Source organism: Nyctereutes procyonoides, unplaced genomic scaffold (genome assembly GCF_905146905.1).
Source record: "Nyctereutes procyonoides isolate TBG_1078 unplaced genomic scaffold, NYPRO_anot_genome, whole genome shotgun sequence".
Lineage (NCBI taxonomy): Eukaryota > Metazoa > Chordata > Mammalia > Carnivora > Canidae > Nyctereutes > Nyctereutes procyonoides.
In genome coordinates, this window is record NW_026575133.1 from 8,456,070 (window position 1) to 8,478,780 (window position 22,711).

General features: G+C 53.4%; 1 protein-coding gene and 1 pseudogene across 4 annotated transcripts in view; one reads left to right on the plus strand and one right to left on the minus strand.

Moving 5' to 3' along the window:
- Nucleotides 1–22,711, minus strand: part of SH3PXD2A (SH3 and PX domains 2A) — a 236,149-nt gene that overhangs the window by 66,208 nt on the left and 147,230 nt on the right. For all 4 annotated transcript variants that reach the window (XM_055345889.1, XM_055345892.1, XM_055345890.1 and 1 more), the window contains one exon: nucleotides 15,532–15,560. In XM_055345889.1, the coding sequence (XP_055201864.1) occupies nucleotides 15,532–15,560 (29 nt within the window). The remainder of the gene's footprint in view (nucleotides 1–15,531; nucleotides 15,561–22,711) is intronic.
- LOC129494003 (U4 spliceosomal RNA) lies at nucleotides 9,590–9,655 on the plus strand (annotated as a pseudogene).

Here is a 22,711-nt window from a genome sequence, read left to right on the forward strand (position 1 = left end):
CCAAGGAAAACCACTTAAACACATGCTCAATATACGGAAACTCAGGGGAAAAAAGCAATTAATTCAAGAAGCATAGAAAGCAGAGAACTGAGGCAATAATTCTTTTTAAATCTTGGTTCTGGTGTTTACCCTGCCACTCAGCTCCCTGAGCCTAGGGTACTTAGCCCTATCCCTGGGCCTCTGCACCTTCTGTAAAACGGGGATAAAAATACTTACCTCGTCTTTTTTTGCAGGGTTGTTTTGAGAGTGCAATGGCCTGTGAGAGGTTTGGGAAGGGGAGGAATGAGGCCCTTGGGACAGAGAGAGGGAGTGGGTGACAGGGACAAGCTGGGGACTGAAGGAGTGTGTGCTCAGAAGGCAGGAGGCATGGAGAAAAGGTCCCTCCCTTGGCCCTCCCATAGCACTCCCATCCCCACCACAGCCAGTGCTCCTGTCTTGCAAGATCAGCTAGAAGCCAGGTCCTGGAAAACCAGGTGCCTGCAGGTCCTGGCCAAATATGGTGACCCGAGGATACTTCTTAGATGCTGAACCTGCTTCTTGTCAGGTACAGGTGATTATGAGAAATCAAATAACAATTGCATAGGTGCCCCTGACTTGAAGGAACCCTCTCCCCCTCCAGACAACATACACTGAAGTACTACATGAGAACACACCTGGATAGAGCAAAGTTAGGAAAGGGACTGGTTCCTAATATGGTTTCTTTTAACCTTGGGCTACTCCAGAGCAGTGAGAAGTGGGATGGATTTGCCAAAATCTAGTCTCAAACCATGTTTCCAGGAATCCTGCTCTGGTATAAAGCAAGTCCCACCCATTCAAACTAATAAATCCAGAGTGGGCTCTGAGCCCAGGTGGGAGAGACAGGAGAGCAGCCAGCAGTACAAACTCCTCGGAGAGTGAATGCCAAGCAAGGGCTCAGGGGACCAGGGCACAGGGTCACTCACCTCATCGGCTTCCACAGACCTTGCCTGGGGACCCCTGGGTGGGGAGATGCAGGGACCCTGCCAGGGGCCCCAAATGGAATGAACACCCCCATCTTCTCCATGTCCTTCCATTCTTCACTATCTTGGTGCACTCGAGCCCTCAAGACCTCTCCCTCCTTGGGAATTCTATCGTTCTTCCCTCACTATAGCCTTGAACTGGGTTCTACAGATCTGCTGGAGCCTAATCTTTCTTCTCCTTTTATACAACTAAACTTTTCACAGGGCTGGATTTCTTGGGTTTCCTATGGGCTCCATGTTTCTTTTCTTTTTTGACTAAGCCATGGGGAAACTCAGCCACTGCTTTCAAGCCATCAACTGACTAGGGCCTGAAAGCAGCTAGCTCTGTCACTTACCAGGTGTATCAAGAGGTGCTACTTTGCGGGAGTGGAGCACTCCTTTTTGGAGGCACTGTCTGGTCACAGGCAGCAAGGAGCTCAGATCTTTATAGCAGCCCTCCAGGGCTAACAGTCCTTTGCAAAGAATAGTTCCTTTACAAAGACGTAGTAGTTTGGCCTACATGATACATTCATTTTAGGGAGCCTGAAATAGGTCACTGTGCTTCGAGCATCAGAAACAGGGGCATGAGGGTCAAAGTGATATGAACGCCATCAGGAAAAAAGCAGGCATGAATTAAGATGGCTAAGAAAGAAAACAAGCAATAATTCAAGCATGAATTCCAATCCCAAGCCACTTGGGTGCCAGTTTGGAAGTGTACGATGGTAAGGGATGAGAGCTCCTGCTCACGTGATCAACTCTCAACTCCATGCACTTGATCCAGAGTGAGCAGCAGCCTCCAGCTCATCATAAACACTTAGGGCATGAAAACAAAATCATGCACCTGGACTGGAGCAGGGAGGAGTCAATGTGGCAGCTCAGACCCCTGGCCCTGCCTCCTACTCTCGCAGCCTCCAAAGCTAGGCTAGCTTCAGGCACATGGGATCCAGGCTATCCTATAGGGCCCACACTTAGAAGGGCCCTCTGCTCGGTTTAATGCTCTTCTGTCCCTCATTTGAAATCTTTAATCATATATGAACAAAAGGCCCCATAATTATGTAGCCGGTTCTGCCGAGGGTCTGAGGTTTCAGGGCCACAGAACTTTGAACTAAATAAATAGAAGTACTCGAGAATAAATTTAGTAGGGCTGGATTTCTGATAGGTATCATCTGGAAGATAGAAAGCAAATCTTAAATAGGAAGACCAGCCATTGTCTCCAGGTCCTATCCCTACCAACATTTCTGGCTTCTTGGTGGTATCCAAAAAGCTAGAAGGAGCATGTGGGGACTCAGGACCAGAGAGGGCAAGGAATTTGCCTAAGATCACACAGCAAGCAAGTGGCAGGGCTGGGGCTAGAAAACTTATACCAGTTCCCACTTTTTTTTTTTTTAAGATTTTATTTATTTATTCATGAGACACACACAGAGAGAGAGAGAGAGAGAGAGAGAGAGGGAGAGAGAGAGAGAGAGGGAGAAGGCACAGACACAGGCAGAGAGAGAAGTAGAATCTGTGCAGGGAGCCTGACCTGGGACTCGATCCTGAGTCTCCAGGATCAGGCCCTGGACCCAAGGCGGCGCTAAACCGCTGAGCCACCCGGGCTGCCCAGTTCCCACTTTCTAACACTCATGTAAGGCCCTGTGCTAAACATTTTCTGAACACTAATTTAATCCTCACAACAATCTGTATTTTACAGATGTAAAAAGTGAACCTCTCCCTAAGGCCCAATAGTAAGACTTGAGCTAGACCTGAGCCCAGGCAGGCTAGCTGGCTGGGAACTGGGAATAAAGGGGCCTACAATAGGGGACTCCCTTCTCCAGATTGTCCCCCACCATTGGCCAAAGGAGGCTCATTATTTCTGTCAGGCTTCCCTTTGGACATGCAGCCATATTCTTACTCATTTTGCTCTCAATAAGAAGGGGTCTGCCTCCTTCCCCAGGAGCTGCCTTTCCTGGAATCCACAGAGTCTGCGTGGGGGCAGCCCAACCCAGGGAAGGAATGTACTTCTGACCCTCAGGCCACTGAGCTGCACAGTCAGTTTCCCTGCTCAGGTGGGGAATGGGGTGGGGTGGGGGTTGGAGCCATTCCATAACCCCTGAGGGACTAGGTCCGAGGGGCGTCAACCTAGGCCAAGGCTGGGGCCCCACAGAGAGAGCCCAGCCCCAGTGGGTGTGGACAGAGGGGTTCCCAGGAGCTCTGCAGCTGCCCAGAGAGGGGCTGCTCTACCAGAGGGTGGGGGGCAGGTCTGCCATCCTCCCTCCACCCTGTTGAAAAGACCCCAAGCCTCTTGGTTAATGACAGGTGCTGAGGTTAGCCAGAGGAGCCGTGGGTGGGCAGAGGACAGACGGGTGCCGGGCGGGGAGGCCAGCGGGGTTCTGAGCCCCATTCTCAGCAGCTGCTGCCTGACCCCAAGCAGCCCCGTGGGTTGGGTCTCCCCCTCAGTTCTCAGATTCTCACCTCTCCCCATGCTGGGGCGGTGGTGTGCAGAAAAGAGACAAACTTAACACTGTTCCCAGTTCCAGGATCCCAGCCATCTCCCCACTCCCTGGGGTGGTCTGCCTTGGTGGTCCTCTCCCACTAACTGGGCTATCCCCCTCCCAATTCCCCCACCCACCAGCTCCCCCAGCCAGAGCCAGTAACTGTTAGGATGAGGCAGCAGCAGAAACAGGGGCTAGGGAAGCAGGATGAGGTGAGCAGCTGCGGGATCCCTAGATCCCCAGCCCCTTGGCCCCCAGCCCCTTGGTCTGTCTGTCTCCCTGGCTCAGTCTCCACAAGAGTCATGAGTGAGTGATAGAGGTCAAGAGCAATGGACCCAGAACCAACATTCCCATCCCAGGGTCACAAAAAGTCCAATGTCTTGTTTTTTCCAGACTGGACTCTTGCAATCAGATTATCAATGAACCAACTGCCTGTTATTATTACTTTTTATATATGTTCGCTTCCTATTATTTAATGAGCATCTACCATGTGCACAGCAGGGCGCCCTTGGCTATGACAAACTGACCCTCTAGCATATGTCTCCAAGCTTGGGGCATGGGGGCGCAAATATTTACCCAGGCGTTCCTGTGTGTGTCAAGAGTCGGGTGGGCTTGGGAGGGAGGCAGTGTGGCTCCCTCATCCATCTGCCCAGCACCTCAAGTACACCCTCATTTCCCAGGGCTGCCCAGACCCAACTGGAGGGCAGGCAGAGGCCAGACGCAGCAGGCTGCACCTCAGGTGGAAGTCTGTGGGGGGTGATGTAGCAGGGCAGAGTCCTGAAAGCCTCACATCTGTAATGAGACCTTCCTTTGGGGCAGGACTCATAATGCCAGTCGGACAGTGCTATCAACTAGAATGGGACTCAGTTCAGGACAAGGGGGTGGGGGCTAGGGGCAGAGTTCACTCCCGAACTGACAGTGAGGATGATCCACTTTCCAAGGTCTACCAACCTCCCTCATCTTGCCCTGGGCAGGATCTCTGTATCATTCACTGACTGTGTCAGCTGTTCCAGAATGTCTGGCTAGTGCTGTAGCCCTAGCAAGTATCTGGCACATAGTAGGTGCTTAATCAAATTTGTTGAGTCTCTCCTATGAGATCTGAAGTTCTTTCAGGCTCTTAACCCTATCAGCATCCTCACAGCACCCCAAACGTAGTAGGTGGTGCCCAGTAAATCTTCAGTGGCTGATGGAAGGGTGCATACTCATTATACTTAGTCCCATGACTTTGTGGGGAAACTGAGACCTGGCTTACCCCACTGCCCTGGGGTCCTCTTGGTACCCAGGGCCCAGCATATTCTCTGGTCCAGGTTTTGCCTCTTGAGCCACCTAAAGGCCTTCTCAGACCAGAATAAGACCCTAAGAGTCATTTGTGCTAGGCAGAGAAACTCACAGAAAGCCCCCCCCCCCGCCCCCAGGCCCAGCAAAACATCCCTAGCAGGGTCTGGTCGAGCATCTGCTGTAAAGCCCGTCAAAGAGATTTTAAAAAAAATTCATCCATAACCAATATGGTCTATGGCAAGATGGATGTTGCAGGAAATGGGAATCTGAGCAAGAACAACCGGCTTATCTATGTCTGCTGGGAGCAGGGCTCAGCAGGGCTTGGAGTATCCCCCCATGGTGTGTGCCAGCAACGCCTGGGCCTCTCCTCACCCCCATCCCTCTCTTGCTCTGCGTGGGTCTGGACCAATCCCCTGAGCTCTCAGATGCCACGTAAACGGAGCAGTGTGAGTGTGTGTATGCGCGCGCGCGCATACACATGTGTGTGTGTGTGTGTGTGTGTGTGTGTGTGTGTGTGTCTGTGTGCCTGCGCACACATCACTGCTTGGGAAATCCCCACATCTGGTTCACACGTGACCGAGCTATTCCCAGAAGGCACAACTGAGAGGGCCTGGAGGACAGCGGAGGGTCAGGAGTGTGTGAGTTCTCCGGGGAGCACAGAGTTAACCCTTTGGCACCAGAGCTGAGGATCTCTGGCTAATGCTGAGCTTCTCTCCCCCGGAGAAGCCAGGAAGGAGACCAATGGAAGGAGACTGAGACCGGTACCCAGAGTGCTCTGTCCTGGCTCATTATGTAAGTGTGAGAAAATGGGTTCCCCTGGTCTTCACCTAGGATAAGAAAGGGCTGCTTTTTCTCTGTCCTGTCAATCACAGTCACTCATCAACCACTGGGGAAACTCCCTGGCTGGAGAGCCTTTCCCCAGTGGCGATCAGTCTATTAGATATTTAATGAGCATGTCTAGGTGCCGAACACCTGGCTAGGATGGGCATGACCCTGGAATTGCATAGAATCCATATCCATGCTCCTTTCACAGGCAAGGACATGTGTCCCCCAAGAGACAGCTGGAAGCCAGAGTCCTCTCCACGATAACAAAAGGGTCAGAGGTGGCCCATGAGGCAAGTTCTCTCTAGCTCAGGCACACGTATTAATTTTATAATTAGAGCTTTTTAAGTTTTAACAACTTTAGCGAACAAGTGGCCATTTGCAACAGCATCTCTGAAATAGTGCCCCCCAGGAGATACGGTGGAGATATGGAGGATGAGCCTCGGCCCAGTTTAGAAGACGTGGCACCGCTAATGCTGAGACTGGCCAGATGTCCTCTGTATGGCCGCTCTCCCTCTTCTCCAGGCTGACTCATTTAAAAACCTCAGTGAGCCTGGGTGGAAAGCCTTGCTCGGCACCCCCAGGGAGGGCTGTGTGCCTCCCACGGGCAGGCTCCCTCTCACTCAGCCCCACCTCCGCCACAGCACTTGGATGTTGTATCATTACTGCTGTTTGCTTTCCTACCTCCTCCACCCAACTGACAATCTTGAGGACAGGGACCTCATGCTATCCATCTTGGTACCTCACAGCTTCTACTGCAGGGCCAGGCAGAGGCGGTGTGTGCATGTTCACTAGAGAAATCTAGAAGGCAGAGCCAGTGAGGTCAGCTACAGGTCTGGCACGAACCAGCTCATCCCAGCAAGGAAGTCCAGTACTGGCATCCATTCAGAAACCGCTTCCTATAAATTTGGCCTGTAAGGCACCCCCTCCACCTGTCTGCCTGGGGGAGAGCTGCCAGTCGATTAAGCTGTGCATTTAGAGCAGAGAGAGCAACCAATATCATCAATGAAGTTGAAGAAAGAGCCCTAATCATCACAATCCCGTGATCAAATGCAAGCGAGGGCTCTTGGCACCACTAGGCTCCAGGGAGGGACGGTGCACGGCAGGGGGCTGACAGACCAGAGGAATTTGTCCTATCCTGAGAGATCTGCCTCAAGGGGTGTTAAATCTGCAGATTTCCTAGGTTTCCCCAGGGGACCACTGCCAATGTACAAAGACAGTCTTACTTTGGCCTCTTGTCACCATCTGTCATCACAGCTTTATAAAGACCTCACCCCTCTGCGAGGTACAGTGATGCACCCAACCCTGACTCCGATCCAACACGAGGGGAAAGCAAGCCCCCCACCCGTGCCGGAGGGGTTTCCTACAACACTGCACCCATTAGCCAGAAGCAGCACCAGGGGGAAGGATCACTAAGAGGTGACTGCTCTTCCTTCTGAGCACAGGGAGGTGATGGGACTTTGACATGGCTCAGTTCCCTTCATATAAGACTCCTGTTCTCACATTAACAAAGACATCTTCATACCAGCTGCCTGGGTCATGCGTGGCAATGGCAAGATCCAGGGGGCAAAGCAGAGAGAGTCGGGGAAAAACTTTTTTTTTCCCCTGCCAACGTCTAATTTTTACTGAAACTTTGGAAAATTTTTCTCCGCCTTCACATTTCAGTACTGACCAATTATAAAAATGCCATGAGCCAACTAAGTTACACATGCCACATTTCTGTTTCTAAACAAAGTAACTCTAGATCAGAAAAAGGTGCTAAAATAATAAGTAATGCACATTTCCCCCAATCTTTGTTTTTCCACTGGCTTCATCATTACTGGAAATGCTGCCTCTTTTGTCACATGCCTATAAACCAAAAAGCCGAAGTGAGGAACACATTATTTTCTGGCTGAGGGCTGCGGTGGGAAGCATTTCTTTGCTGGACCACAATGTGGGTGTTTCCTACCCCTAAGAAGACAACCTCATGGAAAGAAAAGGCAGACGGAGTCTCATCACTGCCTCCTGATGAGGCCGGAGGGAGGCCAGTGGTGGGGGAGGCCCCTCGGCCATTCTCCAAGCCCTGACTACTGGGCCAGCCAGTGTTCTCTGTCCTCCGATGGCTCCCCCTTTCCCCTGGTGGCCCACCCCCCTCCCCTTACTGGAGAGACAGCTGAGTGTACCTGCAAGGCCAGCCTCACCAGTCATGGTGCATCATGAGGGCGCCAGTCCTTGGGCAGCCTCACTGCACCACACCATCAACCCACAAGGATGACCCACCTCAGATTCATCCCTGGCTTCATCTCAGAATCCCTGGAGAGCCCAACAACACTGCACATTCTGGGCACCACCCCCAGAGATGCTGATTTGGCAAGGTCTGGGCAGGGCCCGGGAGCCTGTCCTTCAGCGAGCAGGCTGTGAGGACTCTGAAGCACGCACGTCTCCAGCCTCTATACTTGCTGTTCCCTTCAGGGCCATCCTTCTGCTTTCCTGGTAGCAGAAGCTGGGGAACAGGAGCAAGGGGCAGAGCAAAGCTAAGCAAGCAGGGCCAAGGGAATCAAGACTACTTGGGGGTGAGGCACATGATGCCAGGAGCCCTCTGCGTGCCTGCTTAGCTGTGCCTTGTGTCCAGGCCACCAGAGCAGTGCAGCCACGCTGCCTCTGGCTGGGGGAGTGGTGGCACATGCATACACGTGAGCAGCATGTTCACTTTCTCCATCCCATCACCGCCACGTGGGCTGGCTGTGGAGCTGCCAGGTCAATCAGACTCCTTTCATTTCCAATTAGTTGGCTTTGAACTCCAGGGGTGACATCAGGCTGAGGACCCGGAGCCACAAAAATAAGAATTGTTTAAAAACACCAGCCCGGGTGAGATGTGCCAGAAGGCGATGCCTTCAGGGGACGCGTCCACTTTTGGAACAGGCTGTTGGAGGGTGCCAGGAATATCTTGGCCATGTTCGCCAAGCAGCCTGGGCCTTTCTCGCCTGAGGATGGGTGGCTCGGGCAGGCAAGAAAGCTTTGGAAATTGCTTTGAAAAGTCTTGCTTGATGGGAGTCTCCAAAGCTTCGTTTTGAGACTCCAGTCCCGTCATCCCCTCCCTCCCCCAGCCCTTTCTCCACTCCTAATAGGGGTTGGACAACTCTCCTTATCTCAAATTCTTCACCCTGCTTCCAGCCCCTGAGTCCTTGCTGGTGCCTGGCCCTCCCGCTGGAGGCAGCTGCCCACCCCTCTGCTCAGCCCGGGCCTCCCCCATCTTGCCTAGCCCTGCTCCCTTCTGGTTGACTCCCAAAGCCTGTGGATCACAACCTATCCTGTCTTGCATTCATTAACGAGTCCCTGACAATATCCTGGTCTCTCAGTTGAACCCTGAGCTCCACAGGGCCAGGGACCAGCAATCTCTTAAGAGAAATGAGAGGCGCAAGGCAAGCTGTGCTCTGGAGGGGAGTGAAGGCTGCTGCTGCCTGCTGTGTCTGTCCCCTTCCTTCGGTGGCCAGTGAGCAGGTCAGGCCTGGGGCCCGGACAGGGACCGGCTCACTCTGCTCTTTGCCCTACGGTGGGGTGGGGACTTCATCTTGGGGGAGGACAGCCCCAGAGGCCTTACAGACCCACTTTCTCTGCATCACATTGGCCCTCGCTCCAGGGTCCAGGGCGGTGTGGCCAGCAGGAGGCTAGTTTTGCCCACTCCCACCTGAGACAGGCAGAGCTCCTCCTTTAGGTGCCGCCTCTATGGGAGGGGGGCAGACACACTTCCTAGTAGCCTGTACTTTTGGACTTTAAAGCAAATCTACTTTACTAAAAACCAAATTCATACAAAGATAAACAAAGAGGATAATTGCCACACCTTGTAAAGAAACCTTTCCCCCATTTAAGAATCCCTGATGACCAGTCAGTTCCTTCTAGACACTTCAGTGATATTCTCTTGGGGTAGCCCCCAACCCTGTCTATGGATCCTCCTCCCAGGGGCCTTCAGAACCCAAGTCCTGGCCACCTGTGGATCCCTTGGGCCTTGGCTCAGGATGGAACAGATGTCAGCGAAGAGTCTGGATCAGAAGGTCCAGATTCAGCCTTGTGCAATGGCGGTATTCTAGCCAATGAGGTCTATCCGAGGCATGATTATTGCTAACAGAAGGGCCAGATGCAAATCCTGTGTGTACCTGGCTAGGTAACCTGGGCCAAGTTCCTTAACCTACCTTGGTCTATAAAATGCAGACAAGACTATCCGTCCGCCCTGGTTGCTATAAGGTTTACCAGCGATTATGAGACAGCACACACCCCACCTTCTCCTATCTGATTGAGAGGGCTCACTTTTTGGAGGGGGCAAACAGCAAAGCTAGAGGTCCCTCCTGTTTCAGAGCTGGATCCCTATGGCACTGCCTCCTATTCATAATAAAAATGGCCTAATCCGTAGTGAGCATTTACTGTACCAGGCATAGTGCTGGAGTTAACACTTCATAGGCAGTAACTGATATTCAAGCCTCAAACAACCTGATGAAGTCGTATCAACATTCCCATTTCACAGACGAGGAAACTGAGGCACAGGGAAGTTAAGGACTTGCCTAACACCACACAACTGGCAGGACTGGGATCTGAAACAAAGCACTCTGGCTCCAGATCCGGGTTCTTAACAGACTACTCAGAAGTGGTTAGGTCTAGCTTCTATCTCCTCCGAGGCCAGGCTTAGGGCTCTGAAAATGAAAATAAATGCTTCAAGTGGGTCATTTAACTCACGGATCAAAGGTAAGACCAACTTCTCTCCTCTTTCCAGGATCTATCAACACTCAAACCAGTAACAGTGGTAGCTGCTGTCATTGGGAGCTCGCTATGTGCCAGGACCTCTGCTACTTTGGTCCTTACATTTAATGACACAGACACTATACTTACCCCCATTTTCCGTGAGGGTCAGAGGTTAAGCAACCTGCCAGTCACAGAGCAAACACCTGGCAGAGCTGGGGTTCAAGCCTGCCCATCTAACCCCAAAACCTAAGCTCTTATCTTCAAGCACCATGCTTCCGCGCTCACCAGAATGACACCCACCCCATTAACTCATCCAGTAATGCAAATTTTATGATCAGTGAAATGGAAGCCGGCCTGAACTCACCAATTTTCCAAGGAAAAGGATAAAGTAAACAGGATTTCAGGAGGAACATCAACACTTGCCCAAAAGAACTTGCAACACTCTTGAGTAACCTCATTTGCATTTAAACAGGCGGCAGGTCCTCACAACAGGACTGCTGGAAGGGAAGGCGCGTCAGGCCCCCTGCCTGGCAACAATCCAGGACCGAGACGAAACTCCGGGATCCGCGGCCGCCTGCCCCCACCTGGTGGCGAAGCTTGGAACTCCACAGCCAGGCTGTGGAGAAATGCAGCCTCCAGAAGCGAGAAAGTGGCATTGGGTCTTGAAATTTTTAGGTGTGAGGAGAACCTTCTGCTCTGGGGAGCCTGCTCCAGCCTCTTCTCAGCTCACCAAGGAAGCCAAGCACAGCTACTAGCGACAGGCCCTCCCTACCACCAGGCGCAAAGCCCCCTCACTGCATCACCTCCTGGAACCTTCTGCACTTTGCTGCAGGTGGCTGCTCTGACAACTTCATTTTATAGGTGTGACGGCCAGTTTTATGTGCCAACCTGACTAGGCTAGAGTTCCCAGCTACCTCACCACTCACTACTCTAGGTGTTTCTGGGGAAGGTTTTTTGCAGATGTGACAAAGTCCATAATTATTTTTGAGGAAGATTATCCTAGATACTTTGGGGAGGGGAGCAGTGCTGAGCCAACGACCTGAAAGGCCTTGAGGGTAGAGCCAAGGCTTCACTGAGGAGGAAATTTCACCTGTAGACCATGATGCTGGCCTGCCCTTGGATCTTGGACTTGCAAAGCCAACCCCAACCATTGCGTAAGCTAATTCCTTACAAGAAATCTCTCTCTCTCTCTTTTTTTTAAAGATTTTATTTATTTATTCATGAGAGACACAGAGAGAGAGAGAGGCAGAGGCAGAGGCTCCATGCAGGGAGCCCGACGTGGGACTCGATCCTGGGTCTCTAGGATCAGGCCCTGGGCTGAAGGCGGCGCTAAGCCACTGAGCCACCCGGGCTGCCCGCAAGAAATCTCTTGACATGGAGCTCCCCTGGTTCTGTTTCTCTAGTTGAACCCTGACCAATACAACAGAATAGTGAGGCAGCCGAGCTTAGCTGGAGGGGTCTGCCCAAGGTCACATGATTGGCAAGCGGGGCTGACTGCTGCCCCCCAGCACCACCAGGAACCCTCATGGCCCACATGCAATCATCGAAATCCAGCCACACTGACAGCGGCTCACCCTCTGTTGCTGCTGGAATTCTCATGGCCTCTCACCTATCTCCTCTCCTGGTCCATTTCCACTCACCAGTCAGAAGACTCCTCCTGAGATCCAAGTCAGATCATGCCCCTCACCCCCCTTAGAACCCCTTAATGGCTCTTCCTCTTACTCATAGTGAAAGTCAAGACCCTTGGAAGGGTCTGCAAAGCCCTACATGGTCTGTGCTGCTTCCCCCACCTCCAGCTACCTCTCTGACTCATGTCCTACCACTTTGCCCTTCACTATTTTTCATCCCAGCCACAAACCTCCCTGCCATGCCTTGAGTGGGCCGGCATGCTCCCACCCCAGGGCCTTTGCACCAGCTGTGCCTTTGGCCTGGATTACTCTTCCTCAGGTAACCATGTCATTTCCTTGTTTCCTTTAACAAGAAATTCTTATACATACAGTTCATCTAAGAGGACTGCAAACTCCTTGAGGGTAGAAAAACTCATCCCTGTAACCACAACATCTGACACAGTACCCAGCCTACAGCCGTTGCTCAATACAGGTCAGCTGAAGTGTCTGGTCTCCAAAGAAGCCATGCTCAGTCCTGCTGCCCCCACCTTGCACAAGTGCTGACCATTAATCACCAAAGTTGCTTGTTCTCTGCCCCCAACCAGAAAAACTGTTCCTTTTTCCAACTCATGTCCTCTGATTTGAGGCTACAGTGAGTGAGCCCTCTGTCCTGACCTGCAGTTTCATTCATGCATGTATGTGCTTCTTGACTTTGCCAGACTGGGGGCAGCTACCCTCTCAGAGCCTCAGTGTCTCATCGGTAAAACGGGAATTCCACTGCCCACATGCAATGGGTCTCAGGGCAGCAAATGAGAAAACATACGTGACGTTTTCTCGTGAAACATACGTGAGCCCACAGGGGATGCTCATTAAAGAATAGGAGCTAGCACTTTGGGAGAGCTTTCTAGATTGCAAGAAGTATTCTAATCATGCTTACATATATTAGTTTGTACAGTCTTCATTATAACCATGAGGTGTGTATTAGTCAGTGTTCTTCAGAAAAACAGAACAGGATGTGCATATATATAAAGAGATTTATTTTAAGGAATTGGCCCACGTGATCATGAGAGCTTGGTGAGCCCAAATCTGGTGGGTAGGATGGTTAGGCTGGAGACTCGAGAAAGAGTTGCAGTTCAAGTCCAAAGGGAGTGTGGTAGCAGAATTCCTTCTTCTGGGGTGGAGGTCAGCCTTTATTCTATTAAGGTCTTCTACTGATTGGATGAGGCCAACCCATATTATGGAGGGTAATCTGCTTTACTCAAAGTCCAGTGATTTAGATGTTCATCTCATCCACAAAATACCTTAACAAGAAACATTCAGAATAATGCTTCACCAATATCTAAACACCATGGACCACTGTTGACACATGTTAAAATTAACCACGACAAGGTGGGTATGAATATTGTCCCTATTTTACAAAAGAGCAAACAGGCACAGAGAGGGTAAGAAATCTGCCCAGGGCCTCAGAGGAGAAAAGCAAGGCTCAATATTCCGCTGTCTGGCTCCGGAGCTTGCACTTCTAACCATGACACTAAGTGGCCATTATCATAAGCAAGCCAATGTAAATTAAATTTCTTGATCCATCCTTTTCCTGGCCTGAGAGTGGAAGGCAGAGAACACAGGGAGGCTTTCCCTGGGTGAAGCAGCCTGGGTGGGGCCCTGTCTTATCTAGGAAGTAACAAAGAACCTGACCTCAGAGATGTGGGTTCGGCAGACCTGAGAGGTTATCTGGTCCAGCCCTTGACTTTTTAGAGGTAAAACTGAGGCCCAGAGTAGAGGAGGGACTCGCCCAAGGTCCCAGGGCTTCAGAAAGTACTGATGACAAACTTAAGCTTCCACAGTAGTTACTGCACCCTAGAGACTATTCCACATAAACTGCTACATGTGAGGTAGATATGATTGTCATTTGTGTTTTAAAGAAAATAAGGAAACTGAGGCAGAGTTTAGAAACTTGCCTAAGGTCACATAGAGCAGAATCTGAACCTAGGCTCAGCTGCTACACTATACCTCTGAGGCCCGGGCAAGGTTCTTGGGGCTGGGGGCTGTGACAGAAGCAACCCCAAGTATGCCCCTCTTTCCCAGTTCTCCCTTCTGGAGCTCTGGCTGCAAATGACATCTGGGGCCATATGCACTTCCTCAGGTTCACAATGTAGCCTCACCCTCCTGTTCACACAGAAAATACCCTTCTGCACTGGTGGGTGGGCATACCTGAGATACCCCCTGCTCAGCTGACAGGCACATGCACACACACATCTTCTCTCACACTAGACACCTCCCAAACGTGTACACGAACACACACGAACAGACTCTAACTAGATACACCCCGACACACTGGCACACACACTCAACACCTATGCACCCTGACGAGTAAACATACCCTCACGGCACACAACTACGAAGACCCACGCGTGTACATGCACAACCCCACATGCACACATGTCCCCCAATATGTAAGCCAGGATGCAACTTTCCTGGTCCCAATTGTCATATAAGCAAGCACTTGCACACACAAAACATGCCAACCCATAGTCAGAAACACACTACATACTATTACACCTATCCCAATTCAAATTCTTTCCATCATACACGGGCACACACACTCCTCTGTTGATCCACAGGTCAAGGCACTTCAACAGATGTCTCTTCACGGGAGCCAATAACGTGAGCCACGTGTGTATACATGTTCCCACATCCCAGAGGGCTAGAACCCCCAGATGGCTGCCCATCCCCATAACTCACCACCCCCACAAATATGAGCAACACATATGCCAACACAGATCGCTCAAGTCTGCTGCCACCAGACACACAGCCCTAACTCCTAGGGACCACCCTCCCCCAATGAACTATGCGTCACCCACACCCAGGCACGTGCAGAACCCCGCCTTCCCCACCCAGAGAGAATCCTTCTCTGACCCTGGCCCACAGCGCCCAGCACACAGCGTCCCAGGACTTGTCCCGCCTCTCTCCCTGTCCCCACTCCCTTCGCAAACTCCCGGTGGCCCCTGGCACCTGTCAGGCCAATGCCAGGGCCCGGTCGGCTCCCTCCCATCCCGGTCTCTGCTGCCACCACGTAGAGCCCCCACCCCCGCAGCAAGGAGAAAACGCTCGGAGCTGGGGGAAAGGGAAAAAAGGTTTGCGTTGGCTCAGAGCTGGGGGAAAGGGAAAAGGCTTGCACTGCACGCGTTCAAAACTCACAGCCGCCCAAGCAGGACCCCCCTTTCTGTCCAGGATCTCACCTTCGCACGGGGAGAACCCTGCGTCTGTCACCCCGGTCATCACCGCCGCAACCCCGCAAGGACCCCAGGAGAAGTCACAGCAGTGCCGGGCCAGAGGCACCGCAGCCCGCGGAGGGGGGGAGGGCCGCTGCCAGCGTCGCGGGAGCCCTTCACGACACACCCCCACCCCCTCCCACGCGCCCCCCGCACTCCCACGGGGAGGAGAGCCCGGGCACAGCCCCAGGGGCTCGGTGGGAGAAGGAGAAAGTGTGAGTTCCAGGGCGCTTCGGGGCCACGGGCTGGGGACAGGGGCCCTGGAGGGGACGCCGACCAGGGACCCAGGGCGGCCCGCAAGGACAAGCCCCGGGAAGTCCTCTGCAGGACCCCGGGGCGCGAGCGCGAGGCCGCGGCGGGGGCTGGAGGGGAGGACGCCCGGAGGCTCCCTTACCTGATTTCCTCTTGGAACCGCCATAGTCTCTGAAAAAGAAGCAACAACAGATAGACATGGTTAGGGCCGGGCAGGGGCGCGGGGCTGCGCGGCTGCGGCTGCGGCTGCGGCTGCGGCTGCGGCTGCGGGGACCCCCGGGCCGGGCGGTCGGTCGGGCCCGGCGCCGCCGCTCATGTGATCCCAGCGGCCCGCCAGCCGCGCGCTCCGCAGCCGCACGCCCTGCGCGCCGCGCTCGCCCGCGGGTCCCCGCCAGCCCGGCCCCGCCCGCCCGCACCCCGCCCCCGCCCTGCACCCCCAGCCCCGCCCGCCCGACCCGGGGGCGCTCAGCCGGCACCTCCCGGGGCCTCAGGCGGCTGGGGGTGGGCGCGGCAGCTTCTCACACCCTTCCTAAAGAGGGAAACTGAGGCCCCGGGCGCCCACTCCCCTCCCCTGCAGCGCTTCGTCTCCCAATTCTTTGCACCGCTTGCTCCAGCCCACTTAGACTTCGACTCACGACTGAAATGTCACCTCCTTAGCGTGTCTTAGCCCCGACATCCTCCCCACCTCCTCCGCTCCTCTGCATAACTACAGATTTGCGTGACCCTTGGATTAAAGTCTGCCCCTGCCCTAGACCCGAGGCTCCCTGAGGTCATATTGTGGCTTGACTCCTCCCATGACATGCCCCGGGCCTGGTGTAGGTGTGGATATATAGGCTGAATATTGGACAGATTGGTGTTTCACCCTTTAAGGTCAAAGCCTGGGACTCTCGGGATTCAGCAGCCGTGAGCGAGGGCACCGCACAGTGCAAGGGTAACTGCGAGGCTACGAATAGTAGGAATGGAGGTTGAGCTTCTGAGTATTGGGTTCGAATCTCGTCAATGGCAATAACTCAACACCTCCCAGCCCCCGTTAACCTGCGCTGAACTACCCCGGGCCGGAGCCTCGGCTGGCCCTCCAACAAGGATTAATTCCAGACTCAGGATCAGGCTGTTTTCCCCAACCCTGCCCTGGGTCCGGCCTTTGGCCCCTCCCACCACCGCTCCCTTCCACCAATCCTCAGGGGAGCGTCCCAGGCCTCTGAAACGCTGAAGGTTCCTTGAGTGCTCACGAGGGGCTGGCTGGGGATCTATCTGGAGACGAGAGGAAATGCCTTTGTTTTCCCTGGGGGATCAAAGAAAATGCCAATTGCTGGACTCCGGTCTAAGTGAACTAGCCAGCTAGGTCTGCCAGCCAGAAAGAGATGATTTTGTGGAGAAAGGAACAGCAGGTTCACAAGAAAGGGAGTCAACCTCATGGAGACTCCCAGAGACTGATTCCAGAGGTCTATGGGGGGGTGGGGGTGGGGGTAGCCTGAGCTTTGGGGGAGTTTGTTAAGCACCAAAGTGATTTGCTTGCACATCAAAGGGTTAGGGGTTCTGACTCTCCTAGGCTCCTAAGTTTTCTTAAGTTTGGGCTCAGACCCCAGTGAATCAGAAAGCAGGGCTGAGGCTCAGGAAATTGCATTTCTGATACCTTCCCCCTACCTGCCCATCTTAGTTGGAGAACTCCCTTAGTATTCCATGCTTCTTCCAACCCTCACATCCACACTAAGGTCCCATCACGCCCATTTTACAGATGAAAAACAGAGGGTCACCCACTGCCCAAGGCCATCCAACTTGGGAAAGAGCAGTGGCATGACCCACCTGCAAGAATGGAAACTGCAGGGTGGATCAGGTGGATGAGGATCTGCTGAACCTGTTGCCTCCAAAAGGAGTTAGGAAGGTGGGGAGTTCCCATTTGCACCATCCCCTCACCCCCAACCTGGCTGGCAGTCCAGGCACTCTCATCTCCCTAGGACAGAAGGGAAGACCAGGAGAGGCTGTGTCCCAGAGTACCTAGCTGGGCTGCTTGAAGCTCAACTGTGGGGAGACTTCGCAGTGAAGGAGAGGAGAGCATTATATGGTGGCCAAGTCCTGCCCGGCAGACTTGCCACTCCCAAGGAAGAATTCATTTCTCAGGCTTTTCTGCAGAGGGCGGGAGGCCTGGAAAAGGAGCTGTCCCTCCCTGCTCCACTATGTTGCTGCGGCTCCTGCAGGAGAGGCCCTCTGGGCCTGAGACCACAATGGCCCACGGACCATCCAGTGGCTACCAGTGGTCCAGTCAGGACGGCTTCCTCAGTGCTAGCCACCTCCTTCCTCTCTTGTTTCTGCAGCTGCCAGCTGCCCAGGATTCTCTTTGAGCTCATCAACAGCACCAAGAGGGGAGGCAAGCAGGTCATTATCTGGTGACAGGGGAGCACACTGAGGCTTGGGAGTGGGAGAGGGACATAATTCCCAGGTGCCTCCTCTGTGCCATGCCCAGGTCAGGAATACTCAGCTTGGTTATTCAATAGGATCATCCAGAGAGCTGGTTACAAATTCTGACGTGGAGCTCCACCCCAACCAACCACACCATTTGCATCCCAAGTGTTGGCTGAGAACTCCACCCCTTCAGGACAACCCTGGCAGGTAGTCAGGAGTGGTCCCAGGGGGCACTGCAGTCCCTGTATCATCATCTCCATCAGGACCCCAGCCACTGCTAAGAAATATTTCTGCTTGCGGTGCCAAAGAAGCTTCCAGACAGATCCCCGGCCTGCCTGTCCTTTAACCAAAGTATCAGCCCTTCCCACCTGGACCTCCCCCTGTAGGAGGTATGGCTTCCATGGGTGACAGGCAAGGAGGGCAAAGCTACAGAAGCCGGCAACTTGTTCAAGGTCACACGATGAGTGGGGTCGAGGCTGGGATTGGGCACTGAGAATTTAGGTCTTGCTATGGTGCTCAAATCCTCCCCTGGAGCCATGGGTACAAGGAAGGGAGGGGAATGCCAGGCCCTGGGGGCTCCCCCTTGAGAAACGCAAGGTCAATGGAGTGGAGGCTCCCCAGCAGTGGGGATGGCCCCCACTGAATGGTGGGAGTGGCCAACACAGGAATCCTTCACAGGATTGCCCCTGGTCCAAGGGGGCAGGGCCCTGATAGGGAACCTCCAGCAGGTTTCTGGTTGGGCACCTTGAGCAAAGCCATTTGGTATTTTCAGCTGCTGAATATGCTGAGAAGCGGCTTAAGGATCCAGTGGCTGGGACTCCCCTGTCCCTCACATATCAGGGCATGGTGGGGGAAGGCAGGGCATGCCCCCTCCAGCTGTCCTACAGTCAGTCCTGGCCTGGGCAGGACTACAGAACGCTCTGCCGGGGTTCAGCTCCCTAACAACTCAAGATCCCCTCCCACACTTCCCCTCCTTGCTCCAATTCTTGCCCTGAGCCGATGCCAACAGCCCCCACCCCACGGGTGATTCCACTCGGGTAGGTCACAGTCTAACCTCCTTCTAGTTTGCTGCTGAATCACTATATCTCAGGAGCCACAGGAAGCGGGAGGGGAGGGGAAGGCCAGTCTCCCTCTAGCGCTGCCAGAAGCTAATGTAATTGCAAAGGCTCCCAGGCTGTGTCCTGACAGGGTTCCATCAGGCCACTCAGCCTTCTCTGCAACTGGTACAGAGGATGACTAAGACCCCAGGTACAGTAACCAGCCATTCCAGGCAGACTGGGACATGGGACTTCTGGGGGTCAGACTGGGAAAATCCCAGACAAAATGGGACAGTTAGGACCCCCTCTGGTCTATAGGTCTGGCCTGGCTGGGGGAGAGGGAATGAGAACCTCCAACACAGCACCATATACCTCCCTCATTTCAACAGGGACTCCAGAGTCACCCTCTTCCTGTCCCCCATAATCTCGGGATATAAACCGTTCATCCCCTGGCCCTGCCTCTAAGATACAGGGGACAGGTTCTGGAAGCAGACAGAGCCCAGTTCAACCCTCTGCTACTTGCTAGCCAGGTGGTCATCTTAAGCCTCTGTTTCTCTACCTGTAAAATGAGGAGAATAACAGTACCTCAAGATTTAGGGATGCATAAAAGGGCTTGCATAGTGCCTGGCCCAGAAAATGCCATAAATTGTCTCTCTTATATAGTCTTTCATACCTAGAACTGACCCCATCTCAGTGGCTACCCAAAGGCAAAGGCTTGTTGAAACTTGGCCCTCACCATGATGCTGGCAGCACTGTACCAAGCAGCACAATTCCAGCCTCGTTTTCAGAGTTTTGGGCTTTCACAGACACAAAACAAGTCCTGCTCTCTGCCTAGCAGGGTCCATCTGGGAAAAGCCCATTTCTACACACTAAATGTCCGAACGGGGCCCATCTGGCAACAATCGTATTATCAGGGAGCCACTGACCCCTAGGAACTTGTGTGCCTGGACTCACTTATCGGATGTCTTTAACCTTCCAGAGTGGCCTACTCTCTGAGCCCCAAACCACACGATGTAAAGGTGGTGCATTTTCATGCTACTGGCACCCAGGTGAGTTAGCTTTTTTTTTCCCCCCCTTTTTATCCACTTTAATTCCTCTTGGTGAGATCAGCTGCACTCCTTCTATAGACATTCTAGTGAAGGGGCTGGGCTGTAGACAGTGAAGGGTGCAAGGCCAGAGGCAGGGGGCAGGAAAGGCAGTTAACAATTCCTGCCTGCTGGACACCTATTTTGGCACAAACCTTCCCACTCTCTGCCCTCCCCCGGGGGGAACTCCCAGCACACATTGACCTTCAGTGCTCAGAAATAGACAGAGGAGGTGGTGGTAATCCATTTTATGAATAAGAAGGCTGAGCTCCTGAGGGCTTTAGTGGTTTCCCCAGTCTCCGGAAGCTGAAGTGACATCCCTCATGCGGAACTCCCCACCCCGAGGCCCACAGGGGAGCGGGCTGAAAGAAGGGGATGCTCAAGAGCCCAAGTGTCAGGGGCAGGCTCCTGCTGGGAAAGGAGGTGGCCATCCTGCCATCAGGGATCCCCGGGGTGGGAGGCAAAGCCAGGGAGTGGCGCTTGGGGGTCTGGCTAGGCCAGTTCTGTGGAAGGATGTTGAGTCCCTGCCAGGTGGAACTCTGAGTGCTACAGAGACCGTATTGCGGTCTGCCACCCCCTCTCCCTCCCATTCTTGCTCCCATTAGAGAGTGTCCTGGCAGAGGAGGACGTGCACGCTCAAACTTCCAGCCTGATGTTCTCACCCTCCTGTCTGCTGGCTGACATTGGCTGCTCGGCCCAGGACACCCGTCTGTAGGGCCTGCTGCTGCTTGGAACTGCTTGAGAGGCCTGATGGCTTGCCAGATGGCTGGCTGTGGGTGACCTTGAGAGCCCTATGATCTCAGGGGGACATGAGTGGGACCAAGAAAATAGGGCCTGGACTGAGAGTATGCAACCATGGCTAGGGCAGTTACACGGAGCCCTTGAGATGTGTAATGATGATCTTGACTGCCGTTAGCCACTGCTGAGTGTGTTTTCAGCTCCTGCCATAGGCTGCTTGTGAAGGCCTGTGCAGGTGCAGGAGAAATAGGACATTCTCTGGCCTGCAAGTTTAAGGCAAAGATGGGAGAACAGAACTAACCAGCATAATGAGAAACCTAACATTCTGAGACATCCCAAGAGACACAGGAGTGGTTACATTCTAAGTGCAGAAAAAAAAAAAGAGATCCCAGGGCTGCAGAACATCTAAGACAGGCTTCCAGCAACAGTGAGCTTTGAGCTGAGCCTTGAAGGGTCAGGGGTATTTGGGTCCATGGAGAGGGTATAGAGGGGAAAGCTCTAGAACCAGGAACAAGCAGCTTCAAATGGGAGGAGTTAAACCAGGGAGGGTAGGTAAGCAGATGGACAGGCAGGGATAGGCCAGGCTGGTGGGGTGGGGGCAGGAGTGAGGGATCAATGTCCTTCTGTGAAATCCAGAAGATTTCAGAGTCAGGGAAGGATGTGGCCAGGGTCTGCCTGGAGGAAGATTTTTGTTAAGAGGCGAGGCAGACAGCAAGGGGGCAGGCAGGAAGGCACAGAGCTAGTGACAAGTCTGGCAGTGATGTCAACAGACCCCAGGTTCTGGGCACGGCTCTGCGCTGGTAGCTGGTGGACCTGGGCAAGCCACTTCAAATTAATGCCTTTCAAATGACAGGCCATGACCCATTTGTGAGTTCTGAAACCAACTTAGTGTGTACAAGGAAGCATTTTTAAAAGATGGACAAAAGGACGGCATCTGTCATAGTAAGGTAAGTACTGTTTTGTGAAACCTGTTTCAGGTGTCCACCTGCTTACTTGTCTGTTTGTATTGGGCTCTGATGGGAAATTTGCTACTGTGGCAGAAAAAAATTTTTAAGATACTGACAACTACGCACTTGGGGCCTGTTTCCCCATCCCTAACATGAGGGTACTATCTCACAGCCTTGTTAGTTCTCTTTGGAAGCAATACAGTGAGTGGGACAGGGCATGTCGGTCCAGAAGCTGTGTGAGGAGGGTGTGAGCTAAGGGGGCTTCCAGTCAGCTGAGGTCTGGAGAAGGCTGGGGGGATTCCCACCCCACTTAGCCCCTCCCTGGGTTTCTGCTCTGGCTTCTCAGACCCTTTGCACGGAAGGGTCCCGAGGGGCAGTGGCCCCCAAGGAAGACAGACGGACAGGGCATGAATCCTGTTCTTTGCCCTCATTTGCGCCCTGATGTAAACTGTGGCACTGAGGGCCCTTGTGTCCAACAAGAATCCGTCCTTTCTCCCCAGGATCAGTGTTTTCCCGGGGCCTGAGAATGGGCCCCATTGTGGCCATGTGGACAGTCCAGAGAGGCCGGAATTCCTGCCCTGGGAGAAAAAGCTGAATTCCTGGGGAGGGAAGGGGTCTCAGCAGCAGCCCCCCACCCCCAGGCTGAGTCCCAGAGAGGCCCATGCCAGGGCTGTGGCACACCCCAGAATCCTCCCAGGCCTTGTGCTTATCTCCCTAACATCCCAGAGCGTCTCTGCTGCTCCATCCACAGCAAAAAGACAAAGCGCTGTCTGTCTGTCTCCTCTGAGTGGACTCATCATTCTGGGCAAAGGTCCTGAGTGTGTTGCCAGCCCAATGATGGCTCCTCTGCATCCAGGCCTCGGAGCAGAGGGTTAAGAGTGGGTGTGGTGGAGCCTGGTTTAGCCACTTGCCACTTTGTGACACAAGCAAGTTGCTTCACCTCTTGGTACCTTCAGTTGTCAAAGGGAGATGCAAATGTCCTACCTTTGTTATGAGGATGACCTGAGATAATGTGCAAAGCTCTTAAAACAGAACCTGGCATGTGCAGAGAACCCTGGCCTAGAGCCTGGCTTCACAGCAGGGGCTAGAATGAATGTGGATGGTGGCCAGGATAT